The 22940-nt window shown below is 39.7% G+C and overlaps 1 protein-coding gene across 1 annotated transcript in view; it reads right to left on the reverse strand.

Moving 5' to 3' along the window:
- The window catches only part of BTBD2 (BTB domain containing 2), a 75585-nt gene that overhangs the window by 15681 nt on the left and 36964 nt on the right, over positions 1-22940 (reverse strand). Inside the window, exon 3 of the mRNA XM_036767104.1 lies at positions 7933-8089. Coding sequence (XP_036622999.1) covers positions 7933-8089 — 157 coding nt within the window. The remainder of the gene's footprint in view (positions 1-7932; positions 8090-22940) is intronic.

Raw genomic sequence — 22940 nt, forward strand, 5'->3', positions numbered from 1 at the left:
ATTTGAGATGCCTAGTGAAAGAAGCTCCGGAGAGAGTTTAGGGTCATCATAGACAGATCCAGCAGTCATCTATATAGAGATGAAAACAACCCACAGGACCTGAAGAGACTGTCAAGTGAGAAAATGTAGAAAGAGAAGAGGACCAGGACAGAGCCATCAGGTATACCCACAGTAGGCAGAACACAGATGAAGATCCAGAAAACAAGACTGAGAAGGAGCAGTCAGATAAGTAGGAGAAATGGGAGGGCAGTATTATGAAAAATCAAAGAAGAGAGAGTAATTACAGGGAGAGTTATTCAACAGTGTCAAATGCAATTAGGAGATCAATAGTAACTTTAGAAAAAGCAGAAGGTTGGATGATGAGGTTGGAAACCAGACTGTAGAGTTACAAAGAGAGGAAAAGAAATGGAGGAACTTACTATAGATGGCTTTCTCAAGGAGATTAGTCACAAAGGGGATAACAACAACAACAACAACATAATCCAACCAATCACCTTGTTTTTAATCTCCAAGAACTTCTGCCCCAACTAGAGTGAGTTATTCCACTTAACATGGGGACTCTTAGATCTGCTGATTAGCAGGTGAGTGAAAACTCATCTCAGGCCACTATATCTCGTTGGCCTCAACCCATTCTTTACAACTCATCCAGTAGTCCATTAGACAACCAGGACCTATCTGGCACAGACACTTTACCATGTGCCCTGCTATCTCACACATATCCCCTTCCCCCACGTCGTTCCACCTCTTGTTCTCACTCTGGGAATAATGATTAAATCCGTATCACAGATAGCTATTAACAAGGGTGCTCCCCCTGCTAGGCATACAGCACAAAAAGATCGAAGATCAACAGATAGGTCCTATATGCACCAAAACGTTTATAGCAATGCTTCCTGTAGTAGCAAAGAACTAGAAACAAGATGACCACTGATTAGGGGAACAGCTATACAAATTGTGGTACGTGAATGTCATTGCATTCGTGTACTAACTACAAAAAAACAGAAAGAGAGAAAAGCACGGGAAGATCTACATGCAAACAGAAGCAAAACCAGGAAAACAACACACATGACTAAAACAATGTGTATGAAAAGAACAAAAAGCCAGAGACTGAACACTGTGCTGTGTGGTGATCATGCGTGGCTCCAAAAGAGCAAGCACAAAGTTTACTTCTGTCCCTTCTCTGCAAAGCTGCAGGAGTGCGACCTTGCATGTACTGTCAGCTGCAGTTGATGGGCTGTTAGTTTTGCTGATTTGCTGTTTTATTTAGTGTCTTTTTAACTTTCAGTTCCAAATTAGCTTCCCACCTCTCTCTCTCTCTCTCTACCCAATAAGAAACCAAAATAAACAAAACCCATTACAAATATGTATAGCCAAACAAGACACCCCCCACATTAGTCATGTCAAAAAAAAGCCCATCGCCTCTCCAACTGAAGACGAACAGCATGTTTTATCATGAGTCTTCTGGAACTATGGTTGGTTCCATGGGGTTGATCAGAATTCCTCAGTCTTTTAAAGCTATCTTTACAGTATTGTTATTGTATAAATTGTTGTACTGGTTCTGCTCTCTTTAACTTTGCCTGAGTCCCTTTAAAGCATCCCAAGTTTTAAAAAAATTCCTCCTCTTCTAAAAATTGTTACAAGAATGATTCTCAGGTAAGGGATGTACTTGGAAATGAAGGTGATATAAAAACAAAAGATAGAAATAAGGGAAATCTACATTCACAATCCCTATATCTGGCCTAGCCCAAAATGCTCTTCCCTGGCCACTGACTGGCCTATATGTGTTGCAGCGTCATTTGAATGAAACCTCTTTTTTTGTGAATTGTTCCAGCAGTTCTAGAAAACAATCTGGATCCATGGCCAAAAGGATAGTAAACTATGCATATCTTTTGACCCAGGTTGAACATATGTATATTTTAAAAACAAAGCAAGCTTTGGAAATGTGGAGATATCTATTCTATTTAGTGTCTGTTGGGTTCAGAATGAAAAAAAGGTTCATTTCCAACAAACCATTTATAAGTATTTACAAACAGGGATAGCCTAATGATGGAGTTGCCGGTTCAAAAGATATGGACATTTTAGTCACTTAATTCCAGAATGCTTTCCAAAATGGTTGTATCATCTTACAGCCTCACCAACAATGTACTATATTAGTGTCTACGGCTGCACAACCTCTCCAACACTGACTACTCCCATTTTTTGTCATCTTCACCAATTTGCAGGGTGTGAAGTGAAACGTCAGGGTTGTTTCAATTTGCATTTCTCTTACTATTAGCGATTTAGGGCATTCTTTCATGTGGTTGTGAATAGTTTGCAATTCTTTTGAGAACACTGACCACTTACCTATTGGGGAATGGTTATAAGTCACATATGTTTATTTTTTTTTTATCTTCCTTAGATACTAAACCCTTACTAGAGAGATTTGATACAAAATGTTTTTCCTCATTTGACCACTTCCCTTCTTATCCTAGGCACAATTATTTTGTCTGTGGAGAACCTTTTCAGTTTCATGTAATCAAAGTTATGTGATCTGCTCTTCTTCTAATTTTTTTAAATTAGATTTTTAACATTAAGGTCACTTATCCATTTGGAATGTATTGTGGAATGTGGTATACGGTTTGGGTCTAAGCCTAATTTCTGCCAGACTGCTTTCCAGTTTTCTAGTGGTTTTTATCAAATAAGGAAGTTTTAACCCCTAGGTAATTTATATTTTCTGCTTTATCAAAATGGATTTTTCACTGGGTTACTGAGTTCCACCGTTTCTGATTTTCCCTTGTCCAGCCTATTCCACTGATCTATTTTTTTTTTTAACCAATACCTGGCAAACCCTTCATCGCTGATTCACCTGTAGGCAGGGTGTCACCAGGTTCTCTCCAAAAAGCTCCAGACCCACCTCTTCATTGTTACCTATTCCTGACATCCACCTTCACCCTTGTCTTCTTGCATACATTTAGAAAGAAGTCTCTAACTGCTCTTTCTGTTGTCATCTTGTGGCTGTTCCTGCTGCACCTGTTCAATGCTCCAGCATTTCTGATGTCTGGCGTGCTCAAAGAAGCAAAGAATCTTGTCAGGTCTCATCTTCTTTCTAAGAATGTTTCCAATGCCTCTTTACTGATGAATGTACATCTTTTTTCATTTATGGTTAAGCTCCAATTTGCCAGGTGGGTTACCCTGAGCTGTATCATAAGCTCCACTGGCTTTTCGGAATGCATTGTTTAACTCCTTCTTGCATTTTCCGATGAATACAAAATAGTCTTGTGTTATCCGAATTTCCTTACCTTTGTATTTGGCAAGTCTTTCTTCTGGATCACGTTCACAACTTATTGTCTCTGAACTGATTTATTCAATTTAACCACCATGTATCTTGCAGTTTGCGGCCTTAGTTTTGTTGTTTGTTGTTTTGTTTTTTTATTTCCTCGAGGGAACCTATGAATTCTTTCAATTGGTATTATGTTTTCTGTGTTCAGAAATTTTGGGCAGTTTATTTATTTGATGTGATGTTCTTCTGAGAGACCTAGGATCCTTACGCTGTCTCAACATGTCCTGTCTTCAAGGTCAGGATGTTTGCCTTAGGTAGAGAGCATATTTTCTTTTAATGCTACTATTTTTGCTTCTCTTCTTCTAAACTGACCTTCGTTTCTGCATATTTACTTTCCTAATCCATTGTTCTTTCTTTTGTTTCCTTAGTGAGACTTGCTCTTACTGATTCATATTTTTCTATTCTACCAACTTTTTTTATTGTTCAAGCCAAAATTTTGCTCTCATAATTTTCATTTTTATTTTAAACCACTCTGAACAACTCCTGTTGTTCAATCACATTCTCAAATTCCAAAGGATCCTCTTCATGAAGTTTTGGATTGTTTTCCTTTGTTTTGCAGTATATAATCATAGATGCCTGGACTCGTTAATTAGATCTGAAGGCCATATTTCCTTCTACTCCTTTTCTCCTGTTGATTTATCTGCTTATCTTCAAGGTCTTTGATTTCTTCTTCTTGAGATCTTGGATAATTCCAGTCTTTTCCCCACACTGCTCACTTTCTGACTCCCTCCCCACTCATGCTGTTTTCCCTGGGGGCTGTATCTCAAAGCATCTCAATCTCCTTCCATGCTGGGCAATTTGCTGTTCACCAGCCTAGGTCTCTGTCCCAAGTGATTTTTGGGAGTACCGAACTGCCCCAGCTGGATGCTAGGCTCTTTTCCTCAGGCTCAGTGATGTGCCAAAAATATTCCACTCCCTCCTTCCCACCACATACAGTGGCCTGGTCTCATTCCCCTGATCCAGCAGAGTGCTGTCATGCTGGTGACATTACAGCCAGGGGTGATTTTTTTTCATTTGGAGTTTGAGTCTTTGAGGCTCTAGGAAGAAAGGGCAGTTGAGATAGGAAGCTGAGCTCTATTTCAAGCTTAGAAATGTCCTGCCCCTTTCCCTCTGTTCCACTGTCCTAGAGAAATCTTGGTAGCACAGAACACTGCTGTTGCACTGGCTACTGAGGCCCCAGTAAATTTCCACAGCTAGGGGCCTGGGTCTCCCAGGTGTGGGACTGGGTTTTGTTGGAAGCCCATGGGTCAGTTAGTACAGCCTTACTGTTGGTAGTGTGGTGGGCAGCAGGGAAGACGGTGCTGCATAAACTCAGGGTAGGCATCAGTTTATGGAGTTTAGGTTTTCTGTTTTTAAACCTTCTTTGGGTTCTAGGTGTCCTAGACTATAGAGATAGCCGTTGCTTTATCTGATGCATAATTTGTTTTAGAAAGGTTTAAGGGGTCATGAAAACCAGTGTTGGTCACACTTACCTTTTGCTCTCTAACTGGGTCCTCCACAGAGTGAGCCAGTAGGAGTTTCCTGTATATTACAGTAAGCATACTTGTTGATACCACCTGAAAGCTTAAGCTGCCCCAAAACACAATCCATCTGCTTTGGCAATGTAGGAAAATGCAACATACTGATACTCTTCATTGGTCTCCTGTATATTTTGTGTGTTCTTTTAATCTCTAGAGGCCTATATGGTTAGGGATAAAACAGGAGTTTTTAAAATTGAATTTTATTTTTTTTTCAATTAACAAAAATCTATTTTCTTTCCCACCTACCCATGTGCACTGGGGAAAAAAAAAAAACCCTTGAAACAAACACGCACAATGAAGCAAAACAAGTGTCTGCATTGGGTCTATCCAAAGACACATCTCGTTGTGCACCCTAAGCCTATCTATCACCTTTCGGGGAGGAGGTGGGCAGGACAACTTCTCTTCTGTTCTCTGGAATCATGATGCTCACTGCACTGATCAGAGCTCTCAAGTCTTTCAGGGCTGTTTGTTGTCAGTGTTATTCTTACAGTATAAGGTTTTCTCCTGTTTCTGCCCACTTAGAGTTCAATGAAACCATCCTTTTACCATTTCTTAGGATACAATGGAATTCCACTAAATTCACATACAATAATTTGTTCAGCCATATCCCACTCAATGGGCACCACTTTAGTTTCCAATTCTTTGCCACTACAAAAAAACTGCTAGAAAGACTTTTGTACATGGGGGGCACTTGCGTCTTTCTTTGCTCTTTGTGAGGGATAGCCCTAATAGGATCAGTTTAGTGCCTTTTAGGCATAGTTTCAAATTGCTTTGTAGAAAGGCCAGCCCAATTCACAGCTCCATTGACAATGCATTAATGTGCATAGTTTCTGCAGCCAGGTTATAAAAATAAACATAAAAAAAGAAAGTTTCCAATACCAGATATTTATATGAGCATTTTTTTGTGGTAGGGAAGGATTGGAAACAAAGTAGATGTCCATTTATTGGGGAATGGCTAAACAAACTGGTGGTACATGAACGTAATGGAATATTACTATGCTGTAAGACAGTAGTGTCAGAAAGAAACGGATTCCCATGGGCTGTATTTTGACTTTGAAAACAACAAATTAACATTATCTATGTTGCATTGTATTTTATTTTGTTGAACATTTCCCAATTTAATCTAGTTCAAGCTGCGAGTATGATACCTCTATCATAAGGAACTACAATTATCATAAATACAGGGAAGCATGGAAAGATTTTACATGATTTGATGCAAAGCAAATTTAAGCAGACCCAAGAAAACAATATACACAAGGCTACAACAATATAACTGGAAAGACCACAAAATAATCACAAAAGAATGTTGCAAAATTACAAAGAATAAGCACGGCTCCAAAGGAAAAATATGAAAAGACACTCCTTTGGAGAGATAAGAGGTCCATGGGTGTGGTGTATTGCATATATTTTCAACCTTTTATTGATGTACTGATCAGTGCTGTTTTTCTTCCCTTGCTTTTTAAAACTATTATTTATAATATGGTATGGTTATCTGAGAAGGGAGAGGGATATTAGAAGAAATTCTGGTGATATAAAAAATAAAAGATATCAATAAAAAACATTTCTTTCATCATACTACTCAGGCTAAAATATGATCTGTTGCCTACCACACATCAAGTATATTTGCCTTTGTTCCAAGGTCCCAAAACCAAAAAGAAGCCAGAGGCAGAATGATCTGAAGGTCTGCTCCTTGGAAATCAGTTTGGGGCAGCTACTTACATTTCTGGTTAGTTGAGTGCTACAAAGTATTAAAAGAAATGAGCAGGTTTTAATTCACTATTTCAGATTTAATTCCTTAAAATATTCCTCTGAATTACATTCCTCTGAAAGGAATGTAAAGAACTTTCTCTGAACACATAATTCTGAGACCAAGTAATCATGAACATCTGAGGCCTTGTCCATTCATACAAAGAAGTAGTAAGGAAGTCAGGAAGAACAATGAACTAAAAGTGGTGGGACTTGGATGCCAATCCTGACTCTGTTACAAACTCTGTGAGACCCTGAGCAAGTCTCTGAACCTTGTCCATAAAATGAAGGCCGAGACTATGGTAAAGAAACAAGAACTGGAGGAAGGGGAGGGACAGCCAGTGAGAAAGGAGAAGGAAGACACGAACTGGAGCCAGAAGAGGAGAATGACTCAAGGAGGACCTGGGGGGTGAGCTGAATGTTTTCACTTAACTTTTATCCTCAGTGTTTCCATATTAGAGTAAGCAGAAGCACTAACAATAAATATCAAGCCTTAGGAGAGTTGGTAGTGCTGTACAGGATGCATGTTCCAGCAGTTCTCAAGCATGTAGTGAATACATTGTAAACAGATGCACCTCATTTATTTCCTGTTGTGAGACCTTGCTTACACTCCACATGGTATGTTTTTATGCTACAGATTTCCAGTGGACCCTCCGGTCTTTATAGATAGAGCTGGTATCTTTCTTCTGTTAACAAAAGTTAAAAGGATCACCCAATCCTCTAAGAAATAGCTTCAACTCCTGGAATGTAAGGATGTTTTAAACTGAAATGTCTATTTGTTCTATGTTATAACCTCCCTTATATGACATTTAAGTTGGATCCTAACATGCCAGTGAAGGGTTTTACATATTACAGGGCTCTGTCTCCAAGCAATTGTCTCTGTCTAATCCCTAATAAAAGTGCATTTTCAGAAGTATGCTCAAATAGGAAAAATTTTTGTGGAGAGCCCAGGTGTTATATATCGTGGAACTAACAGCCTAAAACTGGGCCCTTCTGATGCCCGAGAATGTATTAGACAATGGGCCATTTAGATTCAAAATGTGATCAATGTTTCTAGCTAGTGAAAAGGAATTCAATTCCTCCTCCTCCTATATAACCAGGACCTCTCCTAAACAGCTCTTTATGAAGAAGAGTACAATTTTAAATTGTATATCATTTCTGTCACATAATGGTTTTTCCAAAGATATCACATGAAAACTACTTACACCCTCCTTCTCTCCCCCTAAACAAATGCAAACTTCCTATGTTGACAAGTAAGAATGCTTACAACTATTTGCAGTTAACAATCTACAAACGGCCACATAATGAAGCTTTCATATGGCTAAAAATAAAGTATGAATCCAAACATACCTGCGTTAGAAGCATGAAAGCATTATCAGCTCGGAGATTTTTCTTTAGAAATTCCACACAGTGTGCCTCAAGAGCAGGAACAGCATATTTTTTAGCTGTATAAAGTGTGGTCATAACAGTCTCTGGTCCAATCTGAACTTCATCAGAATAAAGAAATCTGAAAGACAATACATCACAGGGCCAGTGAAATAAAACCTGATTTAACTGAAAAACAAACACTAACGTACCTATTATGTTCACAAGGCCTCTTCCTCAAGGAATACCGTGCCAGCCATCGGAGAGCTTACATTTTTGCTGGAGGGAGATGCTAAAACATACACAAAGATAAAAGACAAGTTATATAGTAAAAGTATATCGCTACCAAGTGGAAGACAGGAAGGAAGGTGGCATGAAAGAAGCGAGCGATTCCATGGGGGGGGATAAAGAAGGGAAAATATTGATATTGAGGAAAGTGTGCAAAAGTAAGATGCAAAATGTCACATTAAAGAGAAAAACAAATAGGCTAGATCGTAGACTATGATGGCTGGGTCATATTTCTATGTATTAAGTCTAGAAATATATACTTATGCCAGATTGTAAAGGACTTCCAATGCCAAACAAAGGAGTTTGGGTTTTATTCTATTTTTTTAAAATCACTATTTATATTTAATATTTTTAGTTTTCAGCATTGATTTCCACAAGAGTTTGAATTACAAATTTTCTCCCCATTTCTACCTTCCCCCACACTCTAAGATGGTATATATTCTGATTGCCCCATTCCCCAGTAAGCCCTCCCTGTCCCACTCCGCTCCCCCCCCATTCCCTTCTCCCTTACTTTCTTGTAGGGCAAGATAGATTTCTATGCCCCATTGCCCATATATCTTATTTCCTAGTTGCATTTAAAAACTTTTTTTTTGAACACCTGCTTTTAAAGCTTTGAGTCCCAAATTCTCTCCCCTCTTCCCTCCCCACCCATCCTCCCTAAGAAGGCAAGCAATTCCACATAGGCCACATGTGTATCATTATGCAAAACCCTTCAACGATACTCATGTTGTGAAAGACTAACTGTACTTTGCTCCTTCCTATGCTATCCCCCTTTATCCAGTTTTCTCCCTTGACCCTGCCCCTTTTCAAAAGTGTTTGCTTTTGATTACCTCCTCCCTCTATCTGCCCTCCCTTCAATTGTCCCCCTTTTTTATCCCCTTCCCCCTACTTTCATGAGGGGTAAGATACCCAATTGAGTGTGTATGTTATTCCCTCCTCAGGTCAAATCCGATGAGAGCAAGATTCACTCATTCGCCCTCACCTGCCCCCTCTTCCCTCCCAACAGAACTGCTTTTTCTTGCCACTTTTATGCAAGATAATTTACCCCATTCTATCTCTCCTTTTCTCCCTCTCTCAATATATTTCTCTCTCGTCCCTTAATTTGATTTTATTTTTTAGATATCATCCCTTCATATTCAACTCACCCTGTGCCCTCTGTCTATCTATCTATATGTATGTATGTATGTATGTATGTATGTATGTATGTATATATGTATATTCCCTTCAGCTACCCTAATACTGAGGTCTCATGAATTATACACATCATCTTTCCATGTAGGAATGTAAATATAACACTTCAACTTTGGTAAGTCCCTTGTGATTTCTCTTTCTTGTTTACCTTTTCATGCTTCTCTTGATTCTTGTGTTTGAAAGTCCAATTTTCTATTCAGCTCTGGTCTTTTCATTGAGAAAGCTTGAAAGTCCTCTTATTTTAGTGAAAATCCATATTTTGCCTTGGAGCATGATACTCAAGTTTTGCTGGGTAGGTGATTCTTGGTTTTAATCCTAGCTCCATTGACCTCTGGAATATCGTATTCCAAGCCCTTTGGTCCCTTAACGTAGAAGCTGCTAGATCTTGTATTATTCTGATTGTGTTTCCATAACACTCAAATGGTTTCTTTCTGGATGCTTGCAGTATTTTCTCCTTGATCTGGGAGCTCTGGAATTTGGTGACAATATTCCTAGGAGTTTTCCTTTTGGGATCTTTTTCAGGAGGTGATCAGTGGGTTCTTTCAACTTCTAGTTTACCCTCTGGCTCTAGAATATCAGAGCAGTTCTTCTTGATAATTTCTTGAAATATGATTATCTAGGCTCTTTTTTTGATTATGGCTTTCAGGTAGTCCAATAATTTTTAAATTATCTCTCCTGGATCTATTTTCCAGGTCAGTGGTTTTTCCAACGAGATAGTTCACATTGTCTTCCATTTGTTCATTCCTTTGGTTCTGTTTTATAATATCTTGATTTCTCATAAAGTCACTAGCTTCCACTTGCTCCAATCTAATTTTTAAGGTAATATTTTCTTCAGTGGTCTTTTGGACCTCCTTTTCCATTTGGCTAATTCTGCCTTTCAAGGTATTCTTCTCCTCATTGGCTTTTTGGAGCTCTTTTGCCATTTGAGTTAGTCTATTTTTTTAAGGTGTTGTTGTCTTCAGTATTTTTTTGGGTCTCCTTTAGCAAGTCATTGACTTGTTTTTCATGGTTTTCTCGCATCATTCTCATTTCTCTTCCCAATTTTTCCTCTACTTTTCTAACTTGCTTTTCCAAATGCTTTTTGAGCTCTTCCATGGTCTGAGACCAGTTCATGTTTTCCTTGGAGGCTTTTGTTGTAGGCTCTTTGACTTTGTTGACTTCTTCTGGCTGTATGTTTTGGTCTTCTTTGTCACCAAAGAAAGATTCCAAAGTCTCAGTCTGAATCTGAGTCCGTTTTCACTGCCTGGCCATGTTCCCAGCCAACTACCTAATCCTTGAGTTTTTTGTTGGGATATGACTGCTTGTAGAGCAGAGAGTACTTTGTTCTAAGCTTGAGGGGATGCACTGTTGTTTTCAGAGCTCTCACAGCAAGCTCTGCCACACCAGCACTCCTCCTCCCCAAAGAACCATCAACCCAGACCGCGACTCAGATCTTAAGCAGGCTCTGCATTCCTTCTCTGATCCACCACTTAATTCCTCCCACCAGGTGGGCCTGGGGCTGGAAGCAACTGCAGCTGTAGCTCTGTAAGCAGCCTCAGAGCTGTACCACCTCTGCTGACCCCAGGGTGGTAGCCAACCGCAAACTCCTTTCAATCTGTCCCTGCAGTTTTTTCCACTAACCTTCTCTGTTGTCTTTGGTGTCTGTGGGTTGAGAAGTCTGGTAACTGCCACAGCGGACTGATTCAGGGCGCTACCACCTGTTCCGCCCAGCTCCTGGTCTGGTTGCTCCAGGCACGGCCCACACTGGGCTCTGATCTGCTCCATTCCCAGCACGGTGCGATAGACCTTACCCTGTGACCATCCAGTCTGCCCTGGGCTGGAGACCTGCTTCCCCCTGTTATTTCATGGGTTCTGCAGTTCTAGAATTGTTCAGAGCCATTTTTTTATTAGTGTTCGGAGGGTCCTGGGGGAGAGCCCTAGGCAAGTCCCTGCTTTCCAGCTGCCATCTTGGCTCTGCCCCCCCAGTCTAGTCTATTTTTTAAGGTGTTATTTTCTTCTTGTTTTTCATGATTTTCTTGCATCACTCTCATTTCTCTTCCCAATTTTTCCTGTACTTTTCTTACCTGATTTTCAAAATCCTTTTTGATCTCTTCCATGGCCTGAGACCAATTCAGATTTTTCTTGGAGGCTTTGGATGTAGGAGCTTTGACTTTATTGTCTTCTTCTGGTTGTATGTTTTGATCTTCTTTGCCACCAAAGTAAGATTCTATAGTCTGACTTTTGACTTTTTAATTCTTCGTTAAGGTAGGGCTCTGCTTCCAGGGTGAAGAGCATACTGTCCCAAGCTTCAGGGGTTTTCTGCAGCTGTTTTCAGAGATACTTCTAGGAACCTGTAAGTTTTCAGTTCTTCTAAGGTGGTATGATCTAAGGAGAGGTATTTATTCCTCTCCTGGCCTGTGCTCCGGTCTGTGAGTGACCACAAGCATTCTTTTCTGCCCTAGAACTGTGAGAAGGGTTCCCTCTCCACTTCTGCCACAAGCTCTGTTATGCCCATGCTCCTCCTTGCCCCAGGCTTGCTACGCAGGACTGTGACCCAGATCTAAGTATGGGCAAAGCAACAGAGTCCTGCCTCAGTGCCAGCAAAGTGATCCCTGTTATCTCCTTCTGACCAGTTGCTCGATCCACTTACCATCTGTGGGCTGAGAGCTGCTACTGCCGCCACCACCCCAGTTGGCTGCACTAGGGCCAGGCTGGCCTTCACTCCTCTCTGACTCAGGTTTGACAGACCTTTCCCACTGACCTTCTAAGTTGTGTTTGGTGTTTGTGGGTTGAGAAGTCTGGAAGCCGCCACAGCCTCCAGTGTTTCGGCCCGCTGAGGCCTGCTCCGGGTTTGCTGGGGCTTGGTCTGTGCTGGCATATTTTGTGCTGTGCTGAGCTCCTCTCCCAGCCCAGTGCAAGAGACCTTTCCTGTCAACCTCCCAGGTTGTCTTGAGCTGGAAATTTGTTTTACTCTGTCATTTTGTGGATTCTGCTGCTCTAGAATTTGTTTAGAGTCATTTTTACAGGTATTTGGAGGGGTTTGGGACAGCTCTAATAAGTCCCTGCTTTTATTCCGCCATCTTGGTTCCACCCCCAGGCCCCGAGTTCTGAGGGAAGCTCCAGGATGAGGCAGAAGTAGAGGAGGCATGTTTTTGAAATCCATGGTTTTGAATCTAGAGCCAAGAAGAGTTTAAAGGCAGGCAGGCCTGGAATCCTCCATAAATGGAGGCTCCTTAAGAGGCTGAGATGTGAATGGGAGGTGAATAAATAGAGGCAATTAGTGCAGAAGAATTTTTCTAGTAGTTTAACTATGAAGAGTAGAGATCTGGGACAGCAGCTTGAGGAGGCCAGCAGGGCCAAATGAAAATTGTTTAGAGAACGTAGGAGACCTGGCACATTTATAGTAGCAGCCAGTAGATAAGGAGAAAGTGAAGCTTAGAGAGGAAGATGGGATGATTAATCTGAGCAAACTCCCAGAAGCAATGGAAGGCGATGGGATCAAAGGCCTAAGTAGAGGGGATGGACTTGGCAAAAAGAAAAGCCATCCCTTCATCAAAGAATGAAGCAAAGGAGAAAAGACATAGAGAGCAATTCTGAGATGAAGAGAAAGGGGAGATCACAACAGATGGTATCTAATTTCTCAGCAGGGTATGAAGTGATGTTCCCTGAGCATAGGGAAAAGGTTGCATGGCTGTCTAAAAAGAGAAGACAAGATTCTGAACAGCTGCTGCGAAGACAGCAATGAAGACTGAAATCATGAAGAACAGGAATGCTGTACATCAATGAAGGCCCTGGCGATGTTCTCTGACAAATCTGCAGTGTACTCAATCAGCTGAGTGGAGTGATTTCCTCTAGTGGCATTAAATAGCACAGAGGTAGGAATAAATAAGGTAGATGGAGGAGATAAAGAAGAGTTGGAATTTAGCAAGGCATAAACAACAAAACAAAAGGGCAAGGGATTTGAGAGAAGAGGACATTATAATAATTACAATAGCCATTATAATAAAATGTATAATACAATTAAGTGTAAGGTCAAGATTCCAAAGAGAGGAAGATGAAGCCAGAGCAGGAGATGGACTAGGAGAGCAAAGAAAGTTGGAGTACCTACAAGTCAAAAGGAAGGAGAAAGAATAGGTTTAGGAGGAGTGAGGCAGAGGAAAGATAAATGGGCAGGGGTCAGAGACAAGAATGTCAGAATCCTAGCTTATACAATTCAAACTGCTATGGGTGACTGAAATCAAGAATCTGACCAGTTTTGTGTGCAGGTAAAGTGCACTGAATAACCACATCTAATGACAAGAAACCACAGAGTTCTTCTAAAAAAAAAGTGGCTATGAATAATATCAGTGGCACTAAAGAGGTAAACATGATTGAAGATGATGGGGCAGGTCATGTAATATAAGAAACTACTTAGAATGACAAAATTAATAAAAATATTAATCTTCCACATGTGTGCAACTTACAAAACCCTTTTATATCCATGACCTCATCTGAGTAACCAAAAACAAAACAAAACGACCTGTGGTGTAGGGAGAACAGGGGTAAACATGATCATTTTACAGATTTGGAGGAAACTGAGGCTGAGTAATGGGTGTCATAACTTTATATCTTAAGGCTTCAGCTTAAGTACTTGATTCCTCCTGCAAAAGCAAGAGTTCATAATCTTTTATGTATCACAGAATCATTTTTCAGAATGACTTTAAATATATAAAATACATAAGATCATAAAAGAAACCAATTATGCTGAAATAGTTATCTATGTGTATTAATTAATATATATAATATGTATAATTTGTGTTTGTGTGTGTATGGGTGTAAGAGCAAACAAATCCACATACTCCAGGTTAAGAACTTTTGTCCAAGTCGAATATCAAGTAAGGGACAGAACTGGGGACTCATTCCAAGGCTTGCTGACTCAGAATAATATAGTAGAAAGGGCCTGAGACCGGTGGTCAGGATGAATTCTAAGTGATGGTTCAAATGGTTACTATTTTTATAATTTGTGCAAGCCACAGAATCAAAGAGTAGAAAAGGGACCATCTAGGCCAACCTTCACCTGAAGAGAAATTTTCTCTACAACAACCCCAACAAATGGTCATCAGGCCTCTGTCTGAAGACCTCAGTGACAGAAAAACCATGACATCCAGAGGCAGCCCACTGAACTTTGGCACTGCTCTAATTGTTGTGAATTTTTTTTTAACATCAAACTTCTCGGTTTTTCCAGTTCTGCCATCGGGGGCCAAGCTCAGCAAGTTTAAGCTATCTTTCCCATGACAGCCCATTAGACATTGAAACTGCTATCACATTCTAGTCTCTGGACTCAATATCCCTGGTTCCTTCAAAGATCCTCATACAGCATAGTCTCTAATTACCTCACAGTGCTGACCATCCTTCTCTGGACATTCTCCAGCTTAGCAATGTCCTTCCTAAAATACAGTGCCCAGAACCAAACATATTCTGTATGTGGTCTGACCAGGGAAGAATAGAGTTGAAAACGGTCTCTTCCCTTGCTCTGGACATTATGCATTTCTCAATGGAGGCTCAGGTCATGGCAGCTTTTAGAGTTGGTCTGTCACACTGACTCCTACTGAGCTTACAATCTATACCCCTTAAACCCTTTTGTTAAGAGCCATACATCATTCATACTGCATTTGTATCACTGATTCCTTTAACCCAAGATTAAGACTTCAAATTTATCTTTATTAAATCTCATCACAGTAGATTTAGCCAGTCGATATAGCTTAGTGAGACCGTCTGGGACCCAGGTTGTCCACCAATGTGCTAGCTGTTTCCCAGCTTCACAGCATCTGAAATCACAAGAGCAGGGAATCCTAGATCTAGAACTAGAAGAGACCTTAGCAGTCATCTAATCATTGCACAGCTGAGAAAACTTACTCAAAGAGCTTGACTTGACCAAGGTCACACAGCTAATAATATATGAACCCAAGGCCTCTGATTCCAGAGCTAGTGGGGTTTTTTTCCCCTATTCCAAACTGTCTCACATACATGTCTGCTTTTATCCAATTCACTAGAAATAAAAATGGTGAACAGCATAGGGCCAAGATCAGATCCCTGAGGCATCCACTAAAGACCTCTATCCTCCAAGCTGATGTCACTCCATTAATGATTCTTTTTTGGGTCCAGTCATTCAACCAGTCCTGAATACACCTAAGTAGCCTACTTCTGAGCACAAAGATAACAGGACAGATTTTGTCAAATGGTTTGCTGAAATTCAGGTATACACGATGACATTCCCCTATTCTACCAGTCCAAAACAAGTAAGATTTGTCTGAACTGATCTGTTCTTGGAGGCAGTGCAGTAGAGCAGATATGCTAGACTGGGGATCAGGAGGATCTGGGTTCTAGCTATACTTACTATTCTATGACCCTAGACAAGTCACTTCACATCCAGCGGCCTTGGTTTCCCTATCTGTGAAGCAGTGATCATGATGGCACCTACCTTACAGGTTTGTTGTAAGGAACAAATGAGACAACACATGAACCTTAAGCCCATGTTAGCTGCTGTTATCATCACTATTGTTATTACTGACGAAGCTACACTGGCCCTTACTACTGCCTTTTTTAAATGTTCACGATAATTCCATTGATTTGTGATCCTATCGCTGTAAGCGTTCTCTCTAATTATGGAGATCATACTCAACCATGCCTGTCAATCCTAGTCTGCTCCTGTCTATGTCTTCTCCCAAATTTGCCATGGCTGTGGAGGGAGGTGTCCACCTGGGACAACCTGGAAGCTTTCACTGCATGCTCCTGACATCACCAGAATATCAATGGAGCACATGGGCCCTCAATTATCCTTTGCTCTCACTAAGTGATGCTTCATCCTTTTTGATTACATCTTTTATAAAACTTCAACAATGTGCATTGCTGGTGGAGTTGTGAGCTGATCCAGCCATTTTGGAGGGTGGTTTGGAACTATGCCCAAAGGGCTATAGAAATGTTCATACCCTTTGACCCAGCAATACCACTTCTAGGGTTGTATCCCAAAGAAATCATGCAAGCGGGAAAAGGATCCATATGTACAAGAATATTTATAGCAGCTCTCTTTGTGGTAGCCAAGAATTGGAAATCAAAGGGATGCCCATCAAGTGGGGAATGGCTGAACAAGCTGTGGTATATGAAGGTGAGGGAATACTATTGTGCCATAAGAAATGGGGATGATGCAGACTTCATAACAACCTGGAAAAACCTACACGACATAATGCTGAGTGAGCGGAGCAGAGCCAGGAGAACATTGTGCACAGCCACAGATATATGGATTCCGTGAGGACCAACCCTGACATAATGCGCTTTTCTCAGCAACCTAAGGGGCAAGGACAACTCCAGGGGACTCACGATGGAGAATGCTATCTTCATCGAGACAAAGAACTGCGAAGTTTGAATACAGACTGAGGCACACTACATGCTCGCCTTTTCTGCTTCTCTTTTGTTTTTGTTTTTTGGGGTTTTTTTTTTTTTGGTTCTGTTTCTTCTTTCTCATGATTCATTCCATTGGTCAAAATTCTTCTCCATGACTTGACTAGTGCATAAATTAATTCAATGCAAAGTTATACATGACAGTTATATGAGACTTCATGCCGTCTTGGGGAGGGAGGGGGGAGGGAGGGGAGAAAAACTGGAACTCAAAACTATGTAGAAACGTGTGTGGTAAACTAAAAATAAATAAAGAAATTTATTTAAAAAAAAAAAAAACTTCAACAATGACTGCTTGTTTGTGATGTGACTATTCAAGCCTGACAATGCCCACTGGATGATCCTCAACTCTGATTCCTCAAAGACTGTAGTATTCTATGACTTATAGCCATCCATCAATGGAATATTGATTTTAAAAAGATAAGCTTTTGTTTTAATCTAAAAAACAAAGAAAAATGCTTATAAGCCATCTCAATAATGTATTCTAAAATTCTTCCAGAAGTTGCCATCAAGCTTATGACCTTAGGGTTTGAAGGGTCTACTCGCTTTCCTTTAGTGAAAACTGGGGCATTAGTCCTTCCATAGTCTTCTGATATTGTTCCTGCTCTCCACAATTTTTCAAGGATCACCAATACTGACTCAGCAATCATATCTGTCAATTCTTTCAGGTTCCTAGGATATGGTAACAAATTCACTGAGGTAAAACCCCCAGCTGCTGATATACAAACCCCATTCCCCTTGACTTGTGCTCCTTCACATACCCTCCCTTTCCCTCCCAATGTTGCCCTTTGGAATTCCTGCTCCATAATTTAAAAACTTCTTTTCATATTAAATCTCTTTCTTTCTCAAACTTTCTGGCCCTTACTGAAACATGTCTTCCTCCCAAAGAAATCCCCCTCCCCCATCATCTTTCTAGTTGAGGCTACACTTTTGCTAATGCCTCCCAACTTATTGTTTGTTAGTAGGAGAGTCATAATACTTCTTGTTCCCAACTTCCAGTTCCAGATCCTTTCTCTATCACCTTAATTAAACAATTCTTCTCCTTTGAGGTTCACACTATCTAAAGTTATCAGCCAATCCAGATCCTGGTGTCTGATTCCCCTCCACCTCCAGAACATTCTTCTTTCCTCAAGGAATTCAGTGCCTGGCTTACAGTCATTCTTTCCACCTCAATCCTCATACTACTCAATATACATATATACCCCCTGAAATATATGAATGGCCCAGTTCCTCAATCTATTCCAATTCCATGACCTACTCCACTTTCCATCACCCACAAGTGTTTCCACTTCCATGGTCATGAATTCCAAAATTACTTTATCTTGTCATAATTTTTTTTTTATCATTCCATCTCCCCCCCGCCCCAGCCTTGACCTCTAGCTGGGTTCTTTGTCCTCATCAAGACTTCCATCCTCTCTGTTTCTCAGTTCTTTCTATCACCCCAGCACTAATTACACCCTCCTCTCCCTTCCCTTCTGGTACTCCTTGGTGAACTAGCTGAAATCCAAGAATGATATACACAATGACTAACCAAAAAACAAATGAAAACAAGAACATACCCTCTAAAATAAAGCTGGATACTGAGTGGCCAATCTTGGTCCCAGAGAAGAAATAAGAAAGTACCACCCTTCCTTCCACAGTCTGTAGTTCTGCAAGTTTTCTTTTAAAATTTATGAAATGCACACAGGACCAACCATATATAACTAGCATTTCTTAATTTTTTTAAAGTTTATCGACCCTGTAATCTTTGCTAGACTCCATAATATCTTCAGACTAATAACTATGCTGAAATGGTCAGTTTTTCCAGTAATAACGAATAATTTCACATTCTTCTAGTTGTCTTAAGATTTGCAAAATATTTTCCTCGTGATAATTACAAGAGGTAAATCAAACAAGTATTATCCCCATTTTACAAATAAGAAAACAGACTCTCAGAGGTGACTCCGCAGTCTCATGTCTAGTACCAGAGTATTAGTCCTATGTAGTAAACCCACGTCTCCTGATTCCAAAGCTCATCATTTATTCCATTATGTTATGTTCACCTTCAGCCTTTTCAATGCTAACATATAGGAAGCAACCACAACCAACGACCGACACATTAGGCTGGCCTCCCCCCAAAAAAATTAAACCACAAAAAGATCACCAACTAACACAAGCACTTTGAATTTGAAAAGGAGTTTATGGAAAATTCAAGACCATAATTAAATGGCTCTCATACTGTCAACACGGTCATATCCTTCCTTGCATGTTCCTTATTGTGGCATGTATGATGTACATCGGCAGTTGTTCAAGCATATTCCATGTGATTTTTGCATGCACTAAAAAATCTTTCACTAAGGAGAAAAATGTCACCCATAACTAAATCAGCTTCCCTTTCACTGTGGCTAATGTTTTCTCTTGCATTTTCTGTGTCTTTGGGCACAAGAGAATACAGAAAAGTATGGAGCTGACAGCTTCAGCCTTACTTATCACAAAGAACTTCTATTGGAGGTGGCACTGTCATAACTGACAAAAGACATTTAAAAGGGCAATGCAAGCATTGTGCAATACTATGACAGTCTTATTCTTACTGAAATATCTGCAGTTTGACCTGGGATCATGAACTTTTGTACCCATTCCCTCATCCTGAACGGGACTCCCAGAGGTATGGCTACAATCTCAAGGAAAAGAGAGGGTGGTGACCAGTCCATGAGTTACCCAGCAGACACTGCTTAGCCAGCCAGAGAGGCTGCGGTCACAAGTACAACAAGCAGTAGGATCATTATGGAAGTTAGGGGAAATCTAACTCATCAGTTTACCACCTTTAAGAATTAAAACTATTGAAAGGCTATCCTCTACTCTTTGCGTGAGAGGGGTGGCAGGAGGGAAGGGGGGAAATGGAGGTACAAGAGAGAGAAAGAGAGAGAGACAGAGCACCACCACTCTGTAACTTAAGTCAACACTGTTTCTTTTATTTTCATCGTAGCAAAAAAAAATCCATTTAAAATATATAACTATTTCTTTGGTCATGCCGAGAAAGGAAAGAGATTAGGATGGTGTGATAGGCAAAAGTGAAAATGAGCCAAGTAGCAGAGAGGAAATAATTCAATCCCTTATACAGAAATACAGGAAAGATAACTAGAGACAGCAATAGACAGAGAATTCTCAGCTGGCAATGAGTCAAAACAAGGACTCCTAGATCCTTCTTGATCCTATGCAGTAGCAATCGTAGAGCCACCTGGTGATTTGCACAGATAGAGCACCCCTTGACCTCTGAAACTAAATCCTATAGGGGGAGGGAAGGGTGACTGATACACTATAATTAAGCACAATGTAATCCAATATTTTTAAGTAACTGCAAAGGCAAACTCCAAGACTTTAAGGAACAGCAGAGGAGGAAGTCTGATCTTCAAAAACTAACAAATACTTGATTGTTATTACTGCTTACACAACAATTTCTTAAGATCTATATAATATTTAAAATAAGCCACTATTAAGATTTTAAAATGTACTGGCATGCAAAATTTGTGCTAAGCCCTTTTGATGGAGTTGTGAATTGATCCAATTGGGAACTGATCCAGCCATTCTGGAGAGCAATTTGGAACTATGCCCAAAAGGCTATAAAACGGTGCATACCCTTTGAGGTAGCAATAGCACTGCTAGCTCTGTAACCCAAAGAGATCTTTTAAAAAAAAAAAAAGAGAAAAGGACCCACCTGTACAAAAATATTTATAGCAGCTCTTTTGATGGTGGCAAAGAACTGGAAATTAAGGGGATGCCCATCAACTGGGGATTGGTCGAACAAGCTGTGGTATATGATTGTGATGCAATACTATTGTGCTATAAGAAATGATGAGCAGGATGCTCTCAGAAAAACCTGGAAAGACTTATATGACCTAATGCAAAGTGAAGTGAGCAGAACCAGAAGACTGTAGAAATCAACAGCAATATTGTACAATGAAGAATTATGAATGACTTGGATGTTTTCAGCAACACAATCATCCAAGACAATCCAAGAAAAGACTCATGATAAGAAAGAAGCCTCCAGAGAAAGAATTGATATTGTCTCAGTACAGATTGAAGCATTCTAATTTTCACCTTATTTTTTAATTTTTATTTGAGTCTTCTTGTACAAAATGAATATGGAAATATTTTACATGATTACACATGTATGACCTATATTGGATTGCTTACCACTCAGGGAGGGGAGAGGGATAAAATTTGGAACTGAAAACTTAAAGAAAAACCCAATGTTGAAAATTGTTTTAGCATGTAATTGGGAAAAAATATTATTTAAAAAAATTTGTACTATGCAACAGAAGAGATACAATGGTACACAGATACAGTCCTGGACTTCATGGGGTTAACACTGTAGCAAAGGATTATGCAATCTCATCATGAAGTGAAATATAAGCAAAAGATCATGACTTTACATAAACCCACCTTAGAAAAGTAAAATCTCCTTGAAAATTAACCTGATAGAAAGCTTTTTGAATTGCTTTCATATATATTTTGATTTCTCAAAGCTACATCTCAAGTTTTATCTCTAGAGAAGGTGGCAAATGTAATTTTTAAAAATCTTTTAGGAAAAAAATCAACAAATTAAAGAACGTCAAAACAAGCGCAAGAAGAAAAACTTTGAAAATAGACAAAACTGAAAATAAAAAAGCTATCGAACTGATAAAACAAAGGGCTTTAAAAAAAAAGTAAAGTAATAAACCACTAACTAAAGAGGATCATAAAACAGAAAAATCAAAAAAGATGAATAGAATTATCCAAAACTACTACATATTTATATGCCACAAACAAAATGATGACTATAAATTTTTTTGGTAGCTATGTGTAGGATGAGCAAGAAGATGAGATTTGAGGCAGGGATGATAATCAGGAAGCCACTGGGAGAGGTGATGAAGGCCTAAAATGGGGACTGCATGAGCACAGAGAAGGGAGTCCAATGTGTAAGACAGGAAGGCAGAAACAGCAAGCTTTGACAACTGACCAGACGTATGGGGTGAGGGAGAGTGAACAGTCAAGGACAAAGAGGTTATAAACCTGGGAAACCAGAAGAACAGTACACCTTCGATGGAAAAAGGAAAATTTGAAAGAGAGGTGGGTTTAGAAAAAAAGACAGCTTTGTTTTAGATATCAATAAAATGAGAGCAATACATTCCCCCAAATTATTCATTAGCGAAGTTCGATTTCTATTGGGAATTCATGGATGGTTCAATTAGGAAAACTACTATTATAATTAATCATATAAACAACAAAAAAATGATAATATCAAAAGATGAAGAAAAGCCTTCAAACAAAATACATTCATTACCCATTCCAATCAATTAATCAAAAAACATTTGTTAAGCGTCTACTATGTGCCAGGCACCGTGGTAAGCAATGGGGGGACAAGGGGTAGAGGAGGAGGAGGATGACAAAAAGAGGCATAAGACAGTCCCTGTCCTCAAGGAGCTTCCAATCTAACTCCCAATCCTTCACATTAAAGAGAAGCCTAGGTATGAGAGAACCCTTCTTTAAGATGACCATAAGTAAATGTCTAAAATCAAGAGCTAGCACTATCTGCAATGGAGAAACAATGAAAGCTTTTCACGTAAGGGTTTTGTAAAAACTGGCGTCCAAATTCCCATATTACATATTCCCAAATGTACATATTTTGTACTTAGAAGCCTGAAAGTTGTTTTCCCCCAGAAGAATACAAGTTCCTTGAGGGTATGAAATGTTGTTTTTGTTGCTGTATCCCCAGTATGTGGCACATAGTAAATGTTTAATAGATGTTTATTGATGAAAACAAGATGCCCTCCATCTCCCCACAATTCTTTTGTTCTAGAAATGCTAGATATAGTAATAAAACAAGACTGAAGTGAAAGGTAGAAACACCTGCAAAGATTTGAGCAAATTTTCTTGTTTTTCTTTTTGGGGGGTGTGGGGAGAAGCATGGTTAATGCAGAAATTTGTTTTTCCATCACTATACATATTTATATATGAAATTTCTAATTTTGGTTCCCCTGACTTCTCAATGGCTGGAGGAAGGAGAGACTTTGAAACAGAAAAGAAAATCAAAATTAAAAAGTAATAAAAATAAAGGAGACTAGATTACCTCTAAAAAATAC

This window comes from Trichosurus vulpecula, chromosome 1 (assembly GCF_011100635.1).
Source record: "Trichosurus vulpecula isolate mTriVul1 chromosome 1, mTriVul1.pri, whole genome shotgun sequence".
NCBI lineage: Eukaryota > Metazoa > Chordata > Mammalia > Diprotodontia > Phalangeridae > Trichosurus > Trichosurus vulpecula.